Here is a 9,700-nt window from a genome sequence, read left to right as displayed (position 1 = left end):
AACTATTTCAGACATGACCGTGCCTGTTGAGTCGACACATTCATGACTATCAAGACCGTGCCTCTGCAAGAATAACGACCGTGCTTGTAATAGTGCAGCATTATAGGTGATACATTCAGGACACATTAGGGACCACCTTGCCACTATTTCAGAAATGACCGTGCCCGTTCCATCGTCACATTCATGCCTCTCAAAGTTAATTGAAAAACATTCCGAAAAAACAGTAACGGACGCCTATTGTCAATCCTCACGTCACGTACATTCGACGTTCATTCTTTCGTCACAAAAGTAATTGTCGTGCCTCTGCCACAGAACATATAAGTGTAAAACGATTATTCCTACACTTGTAAAACTCGTAATGCCCTGGATAAATGTCGAATCCCACCTTGTGGCAAAACCATGGAGGCCGGTGCTTCTCAGGAACACATCTGTGGCTTTTTGCGCATGTAGTTGAGTGCACGGCTATTTGTTCGTGCCCGTGCCTCACGTAGCACCATAGCACGAATTGACGTCCGTGAATCACGTAACTTCATTTCCGTGCCTGACGTAGCATTGTATCTATGCCTCTACTTGCGCCTCTTGTTGTATAAGTGCTTCTTGCAGCTGCATATCCACGCCTGTCGTTGCTTCTCGTTCTTTCTGTCCATCTCGTAGCGTTAGCTGCAACAGTGCCTCTGAAAAAACACAACACTGCTCCTACCAGCGAATGTATCACTGAAAACAATTGCCACTCCCAATGAATGTACCACGCCCGTGTGTCTGAGAATTAAACCAGCCACTTCAAACATGCTTCTCTTGGTCAGAGACTTGTGCCTCTACATACTGCCCCTGCATGCCTCACGAGATACATTGTAAAAGTTAACATTTGACAGCAAACTACGCAAGACAACGAACATCTCCCCGACTTGCTGGAGATACGACGGTTGCTAAAAACATAACTGCTGATTTTATTTTTATTTTTTATAAAGAAAAACCACGATCAAAAACTCAGGATGTGAAACCGCACCACCAGGGAGATGAAACCACGATCCAGAACCCACAATGTGCCCAACCGCATCGACAGTGAGATCGTGCACTCCTTTGCCGCTTCCCCGCCCTTAAATTTAGACTTCCGTCGCGGCCTTCTTACACACAAACAACAGAAATCGCCATTGCGCTCCCACTCATTGTTCCCCACGAAAAACCAGGTTGCAGGACGACCAACTGCTCCAGGCCATGGGATTCATCAAGGAATTCATGGAGGTGCAGGCCCACGGCAACACCAAGTTGCACGTGATCCACACCAACGACTTGCACAAGGCGGCGACCACCATCGAGCAGTACGAGCGACACCTCGAATTCGAGCGCCACAAGATCGTCGGAGTTGATGTGGAGTACACCAACGACGTTGGCGAAGATCAGAAACCAGCCCTCGTCCAGCTCTCCGTCGGCAAGGATCATCCGGTGTTGCTCTTCCAACTGAGTGTCGCCGACAAGAACGACACCAGGTTCGACAACTTCCTCGCCGACCCCAGATACACGTTTGCTGGCTTCTCCATCAACGGCGACATAGAGATGCTCGGGCGCGTCGGACTAGAGATCGCCCACTTCGTCGACATCCAGAAGGAATGGAGGGTGCCTACAACTACCAAGCCTCTGGACTCCCTTGGGGATGTCTCAGGCATCATTGTCCGCGACTACTACAATAACATGAAGAAGAAGCTCACCAACGCAGAGCACCAGCGCTGGGCGCGCATGCCCCTGTCCATGAGGCACATCGAGTACGCGGCAAAAGATGCTTAGGCTGCGTACGAGATATGGAGCCGCCTCACCATCATCCAGCAAGGCCTCCGCCGGGCAAAACTCAAGAAGGAGCAGACCATGAAGCGCGCAAGGTCGTTGGGCGACTACGACTACTGCTGCAGGTGGTCCCAGCCAAGAAAAGTAACTAGAAGATTGCTCATGCCATTCTAGATTTCCCGTTAGATTTGCTTTCTCTCAAGACTGCCGTTTGCTTGTTCTAAATTTAGATTTGCTTGTGTCGCACTTAACCTTGTAGTTTGCTTCCAGTTTACATATCTTCTGAACAAGTTTATTTCCAGTGCAATGTTGCAGTTTTCTATTATTAGAATATATTGGCGTGAACTGAAAAATATAAACACAGTACAGATAACCTTGTAGTTTGCTTCCAGTTTACATATCTTCTGAACAAGTTTATTTCCAGTGCAATGTTGTAGTTTTCTATTATTCGAATATATTGGCGTGAACTGGAAAATATAAACACAGTACAGATACTTTACGATTAGCATAACGCACAGAGCAGGTACACATAGCAATCCACAAAAATGACGGGCATGCAATGCACTAGTACCTTTGTGGATGCGGGGTCGAAATGCAGGGACAACAATTACAGAATGCTCCTAAAAGCAGTGCACAATGTTCTAAAAAACCATTGCACACACAAATATTAAAAATCATTCGTATGGAACACTTTGGAAAAACATTTTGAATACAGAGGTAGTTAGGTGTTTATTCTCCTTGGAAAATATTGCTTAAGCCCGTGACCCTCAGAGAAGAACACTACAGAGGCACGGTTGTCCGTCAATAACACCAACTAGCTACTTAAAACACCCACGAAGGCACTTCGGTGCCTCCACTCCTATGGAGACCGTGCGTAAATTGACTTCACGTCTGTTAATGAGGCTGAATGCCTTCGAAGACACATGAAACTCATAGGCCACGGCCCCCGCAATGAAAACGTGTCAATGAAAGCTTCTTGAAAACGGAGGCACATCTTCACGTGCTTGCATCAAGTTCCTTCGCGTCCCTACCTCCCTTAGAATCACGTCCGTGCCTCCTGTTCATCGGGTAAAACCGTACCTATGTCGTGCGTAACATGTTAAGAAAGTTGATGACAACAAAAACATCAGAAAACCGAGCATTACGTCGACCCCGCTGGCACTAAACGTGACGTCACCGAAAACGCAGAGGCAGGAGTGTGCCTTACGGCCTGCTTCCGACGTATCGGGTCTATGAAGATTTACTTCCTCCTTAATATGGGAGGTGACTATCGCAGAGGCATAGGCTCCATCATTCACCTCCGTGCCTCCGTGCCTCGGCAAGAACGACGACCGTGATTTTAACTGTAAAGCGTATCGGACACCTTAGGGACGACCTTGCAACTATTTCAGACATGACCGTGCCTATTCCGTCGGCACATTCATGCCTCTCGCAGTTAACTGAAAAACATTCTGGGAAAACAGTAACGGACGCCTATTGTCAATCCTCGCGTCACGTACATTCGACGTACATTCCTTCGTCACACAAGTAATAGCCGTGCCTCTGCCACAGAACATATAAGTGAAAAACGATTCTTCCTACACTTTTAAAACTCGGAATGCCCTGGATAAATGTCGAATCCCACCTTACGGTAAAACCATGGAGGCCGGTGCTTCTCAGAAACACATCTGTGGCTTTTTGCGCATGTAGTTGAGTGCACGGCTATTTGTTCGTGCCCGTGCCTCATGTAGCACCATAGCATGAATTGACGTCCGTGCAATCACGTAGCTTCAACTCCGTGCCTCACGTAGCATCGTATCTGCGCCTCTTGTTTCGCCTCTCGTTGTATGAGTGCTTCTTGCAGCTGCATGACCACGCCTCTCGTTGCTTCTCGTTCTTTCTGACCATCTCGTAGCGTCAGTTGCAACACGGACACACAACAGTGCCTCTGAAGAAAGACAGCACTGCTCCTACTAGCGAATGTATCACTGAAAACAATTGCCACTCCCAATAAATGTACCACGCCCGTGTGTCTGAGAGTTAAACCAGCCACTTCAAGCATGCTTCTCTTGGTCAGAGACTTGTGCGTCTACATACTGCCCCTGCATGCCTCATGAGATAAATTGTAAAAGTTAACATTTGATAGCAAACTACGCAAGACAATGATCATCTCCCCGACTTGCTGGAGATACGACGGTTGCGAAAAACATAAATGCTGATTTTATTTTTATTTTTTATAAAGAAAAATCACGATCCAGAACCCACGATGTGCACAACCGCAACAACAGTGAGATCGTGCACTCCTTTGCCACTTCCCTGCCCTTAAATTTAGACTCCCGCCGCGGCCTTCTCACACACAAAGAACAGAAATCGCCATTGCGCTCCCACTCATTGTTCCCCACGAAAAACCAGGTTGCAGGAGGACCAACTACTCCAGGCCATGGGATTCACCAGGGAATTCATGGAGGTGCAGGCCCACGGCAACACAAAGTTGCACGTGATCCACACCAACGACTTGCACAAGGCGACGACCACCATTGAGCAGTACGAGCGACACCTCCAGTTCGAGCGCCACAAGATCGTCGGAGTTGATGTGAAGTACACCAACGACCATGGCGAAGATCATAAACCCGCCCTCGTCCAGCTCTCCGTCGGCAAGGATCATCCGGTTCTACTCTTCCAACTGAGCGCGGCCGACAAGAACTGCACCAAGTTCGACAACTTCCTCGTGGACCCCAGGTACACGTTTGTTGGCTTCTCCATCGACGGCGACATAGAGATGCTCGGCCGCGTCGGACTGGAGATCGCCCACTTCGTCGACATCTAGAAGGAATGGAGGGTGCCTACAGCTACCAAGCCTCTGGACTCCCTTGGGGACGTCTCAGGCATCCTTGTCCACGACGTAGAGCTCACCAACGCAGAACGCAGTCGCTGGGCGTGCATGCCCCTGTCCATGAGGCACATCAAGTACGCGGCAAAGGACGCTTACGCTGCGTACGAGATGTGGAGCTGCCTCACCATCATCCAGGAAGGGCTTCGTCGGGCAAAACTCGACAAGGAGCAGACCAGGAAGCGCGCTAGGTCCTGTGGCGACTACGACAACTGAAGAAAGTGGTCCCGGCCAACAAAAGTATCTAGAACATTGCTCATGCCATTCTAGATTTCTCATTAGATTTGCTTTCCCTCAAGACTGCCGTTTGCTTGTTATAAATTTAGGTTTGCTTGTGTCGCAGTTAACCTTGTAGTTTGCTTGCAGTTTACATGTCTTTTGCATAAGTTTATTTCCAGTGCACCACAATAGGCACTTATGTGCCTATGTGCCTCTGATACCAAGGGGACCGTGCGTAACTTGGCTTCACGTCATTTTACGCAACATTCTAGGCGTCAACCAAAAGATTCACCTTCTCTCTGATATGTTCATTAATGAGGCCTAATGCCTTCGAAAACACATGGAGCTCATAGTCCATGCCCCCCGCAATGAAAATGTGTCAGTGAAAGCTTCTTTAAAGAAGAGGCACATCTTCACGTCCTTGCATCACGATCCTTTTCGCGTCCGTACCTCCCTTAGAATCACGTCTCCGTGCCTCCGGTTAGTTACGTGCATGCCTCTACGTCGGGTAAAACCGTACCTCTGTCGTGCGTAACATGTTAAGAAAGTTGCTGACAACAAAAACATCTGCAAACCGAGCATTACGTCCACCCCACTGGCACTAAACGTGACATCATCTAAAACGCAGAGGCAGGAGCGTGCCTTACGACCACCTTCCAACGTATCGGGTCTGTGAAGATTTGCTTCCTTCTTAATATGGGACGTGACTATCACAGAGGCAAAGGCTCCATCCTTCACCTCCGTGCCTCAACAAGAATGACGATCGTGCTTGTAACAGTAAAGTGTATAGATGATACATTAAGGAGACATTAGGGACCACCTTGCACCTATTTCATACGTGACTGTGCCAGTTCCGTCGGCACATTCATGCCTCTCACAAAAGTAATTGCCGTGGCTCTGCCACACAACATATAAGTGAAAAACAATTCTTTCTACACTTATAAAACCCGGAATGTCCTGGATAAATGTCGAATCCCATCTTGCGGTAAAACCATGCAAGACGGTGCTTCTCAAAAGCACATCTGTGGCTTTTTTGTGCATGTTGTTGAGTGCCTCTCTAGATTCTAACCATGTTGAAACCATATTCAAATCTAACCACACTGAAATCTCTAGAATCAAATATGTGCCCTAGTTGAGACGTTTATTTTCTACTTGAACCTACAATCTATAATAAAACAATACAGTGTAATAAAACATACGCCTTCCGACCCAAATATGGTACTTGAAACTGCAATTTGTAATAAAACATACACCTTCCATCACAATTAATTCGCTCAACCCTGTACTAACCAGTACAATGTGAATTGTACTGCAAAGTTGACACATTTATTTTGGGACGGGGTAGCACTACTACTTAAGAACAAAACACGATTGCTTAACATGGAAACGAAACTGTCTCCGTTCTGACATCGACGATTGCTTGACATTGTTCAACCTTTACAGACACACAAAACATGAAAAGCATAAAAACCATGGAAAAGCAAACATCTACCAACAAAATTACACTACTCCCCGTCGTCGGAGTTGTCCACTCTCTCCATTCTGACATCGACGTCATTGGCCTCCGCCTCCCGCTCCGCATCCAGCTCGTCGAAGAGCACATCGGTCTTCGCCTGTTCTTCCCGGAGGAAGCGCCGGTTGGACTCCACATACGCCTCATCTTGGATGGACTCCAGGATAGCGGTCTGCTCCGCCATCAAAGCCGACTCACCGAGATAGAACTCTGCCTCGTCTTCCTCGTCACCCCACTCCTGTCGTCCTCGTCTTCCTCGTCACCATCCTCCTCCTCGTCCTCGTCATCTCCCTCCTCGTCATTCTCGTCGTCCTCGTCCACGCCTTCCTCGTCGTCCTGGTCATCCTCGTCCAAGCCTTCCTCGACATCCTCGTCATCCTCGTCCAAGCCTTCCTCGTGGTCCTCGTCATCCTCGTCCACGCCTTCCTCGTCGTCCTCGTCATCCTCGTCCAAGCCTTCCACGACGTCCTCGTCATCCTCGTCCAAGCCTTCCTCGTCGTCCTCGTCATCCTCGTCCACCCCTTCCTCGTCGTCCTCGTCCACACCTTCCTCGCCGTCCTCCTCATCCTCGTCCATGCCTTCCTCGTCGTCCTCGTCATCCTCGTCCACGCCTTCCTCGTCGTCCTCCTCATCCTTGTCACCCCCCTCCTCTTCCTCCATCACATCTCCCCCCACTGGATCACCCCCCTCCTCTTCCTCCATCACATCTCCCCCACTGGATCACCCCCCTCCTCTTCCTCCATCACATCTCCCCCCACTGGATCAACTCCGTGCATGAGCTCCGACGCATCCCCCTCCACTTCCTCCACCTGCCCAATCTCCTCCGGCCCCGGCGAGTCCGGAGACATGCTCGCTGCGACCCGAGCGGCGCGCCTCGAACGGATGTCCTCCTGCAACTGAAAGCGGCGCTCGGGAGTAAGCATCGCATAAGTAGTTATCTTGTGCCGAACCATGGCGGGGAACGTCACAAACGAAAAGAGGAAGATGGGTGATTTCCTAAGATTGCCGGCGAAAGAGGGAGAAGCGGGATGATGTCTAGTTTCGGCGGACGCCGCTCGGCTTAAATAACTACTTCTCGACGTCGGGCGATGAGTCGGAACGGTGACATGCGGCGTTCACTTCACCGACGGATGAGACAGCCGTCGGTCCTTTTGGATTCCGCAGCGCCGACATGTGGCGTTCACTCTATTAAATACCTCCACCTCCTCCAGAGCGGCGTCACCGGAGGAAACGCACGTCGGACTCTTGGGTTTCCAGAGCGGCATTCACACCGAATACGAGGAGATGCCCGTCGAACAGTGGGGTTTCTGCAATCAACACACGAATGTGACTCTGTGTAATGCATAACCCTGCCTCTACTGACTTCATAGTTGTGCCTTTTAGTGCGAACGATTCAACAGAATCATTTGGAACACCAAGACAAACTAACGTCACTCTACACAATGCGACGCCGTGCCTTCCTGGGACCCATAACCGTGCGAAGAATATACCACACAAGCGTCTCTCGAATAGGCCATTCCGTGCTTCACAGAGTAAACAGTGGGTATTCACATCTGAACCAATTCCACTGGGTCTCCCCAATTAAAGAACCTTTGTGCACTGAACGGCGGTGCCTCTCCGTATGATCGAGTCGACGGAATCATTCGGAACACAAACACACGGGAGCGTGACTCTATATATAGGGCAGCATGCCTTTTAGCGCTTCACGCCCGTGCCTGTGACCCTTGACACTGCCACGAACGTCCACGCCACTGTCAGTGCACAAGTCATGTCGCTACCTGGTACAGAACCGTAGTTGTAGTCACTTCACGCCCGTGCTTCTAATAAAAGAAGTGCCACACAACTCAGCATAGAGCCGTGGCTTTTAAAAACAAGGAAATTACGCTTTTTAACACCTCGACTCTCGAACCGGCCACTCGCAAAGTAAACATTTAGCGTTAACACCTAAACCCATTCCGCTTTGTTTCATCAATATACTTACGAAACGTGACTCTCCGACAGACCCAACCATGCCCTGATGGCATTCATGTCCGTGCCTCTTCTACTTAACTAGTCAACGGAATCATTTCGAACACAAATACAGGCAATCGTGACTCTACATAAAACCACGCCATCTGGAACACCAAGACAAACTAACGTCACTCTACACAATAAAACGCCGTGCCTTCCTTGGACCCATGACCGTGCGAAGAATATACCACAGCAGCGTCTCTCAAATAGGCTATTCCGTGCCTCACAGAGTAAACAGTGGGTGTTCACATCTGAACCAATTCCGGTGGGTCTCCCCAATTAAAGAAAGAACCTGACGGTGCCTTTGTGCGCTGACCGCCCGTGCCTCTCCGTCTATATTATATGGAATCATTCGGAATTCAAACACACGGAAAAGTGACTCTATAGTATACGGTAGCATGCCTATTAGCGCTTCACGCCCGTGCATGTGACCCTTAACACTGCCACGAACGTCCACGCCATCGTCAGTGCACAAGTCATCATCCGCGGCTATATTCACTTCACGTCCGTGCTTCTAATAAAAGAAGTGCGACGTAACTCAGTACAGTACCGTGGCTTTTACAAACAAGTAACTTACGCTTTTAAACAACTCGACTCTCGAATCTCACAAAGTAAACAGCTAGCGTTAACATCTAAACCCATTCTGCTTTCTTTCCATGATAAACGTACGAACGTGACTATGCGAAAGACGAAACCATTCCCCCGTGGGATTCACCTGCGTACGTGCCTATTTTTCTCAACGAGTCAACGGAAACATTTCGAACACAAATACAGGCGAACGTGACTCTATATAAAACCACAACATGAATCAGTGGGATGCAAGCCCGTGTCTTTGACCCGAAACACTGCAACACAGAAAAGCCACGAACGTACACGCCTTCATCAGTACACAAGTCATTACAATACTAGGTTCACAACCGTGGATGCAGAGACTTCACGTCCCGTGCATCATAAGTAATGGCACCTAATTACAACAATACTCGAAACCAAAATACATTTTGTTAGCAAGGTAGCTGAAAGCGAAATTTCACAAGACAAGGTAAGAAACTCGACTCCACTGCTTAACAACACCAGACGCACACAACAGCCAGGGACGCTGCTGTATACCTAGTCCCCACTGACCTTCTTGCTGGTTTGCTCCCGGCGCAGTTCATCAATCTCCTTCTCGAGCGCCTTCATATTCTCGTCATGTCGCTTCACACCTGCGGCCGATTCCTGCAACGACCGGATGTGCTCTCTAAGGAGATTTCTCGTCTCAGCCGTAATTTCTATGATCCTGGCATTCGCCTTCTCCAAGTCTTCCTTTGTTT

General features: G+C 49.0%; 2 protein-coding genes across 2 annotated transcripts; both read left to right on the top strand.

Moving 5' to 3' along the window:
* Positions 1-1,215: 1,215 nt before the first annotated feature.
* Positions 1,216-1,782, top strand: LOC141027460 (uncharacterized). Its single transcript, XM_073504492.1, has one exon. It carries the CDS (start codon positions 1,216-1,218, stop codon positions 1,780-1,782), a length of 567 nt encoding a protein of 188 aa, XP_073360593.1.
* Positions 1,783-4,198: 2,416 nt separating this feature from the next.
* LOC141027459 (uncharacterized) lies at positions 4,199-4,585 on the top strand. Its single transcript, XM_073504491.1, has one exon. The coding sequence runs from the start codon at positions 4,199-4,201 to the stop codon at positions 4,583-4,585; it is 387 nt and encodes a 128-aa protein (XP_073360592.1).
* Positions 4,586-9,700: the final 5,115 nt, after the last annotated feature.

This window comes from Aegilops tauschii, chromosome 7 (genome assembly GCF_002575655.3).
Source record: "Aegilops tauschii subsp. strangulata cultivar AL8/78 chromosome 7, Aet v6.0, whole genome shotgun sequence".
NCBI lineage: Eukaryota > Viridiplantae > Streptophyta > Magnoliopsida > Poales > Poaceae > Aegilops > Aegilops tauschii.
Note: the sequence above shows the minus strand (reverse complement) of the source record. Positions and strands in the feature narration are given on the sequence as shown.

What these genes read in the sequence shown, in the direction of transcription:
- LOC141027460 (XM_073504492.1), top strand. Translation starts at nt 1,216, where the DNA reads ATGGGATTCATCAAGGAATTCATGGAGGTGCAGGCCCACGGCAACACC.
- LOC141027459 (XM_073504491.1), top strand. Translation starts at nt 4,199, where the DNA reads ATGGGATTCACCAGGGAATTCATGGAGGTGCAGGCCCACGGCAACACA.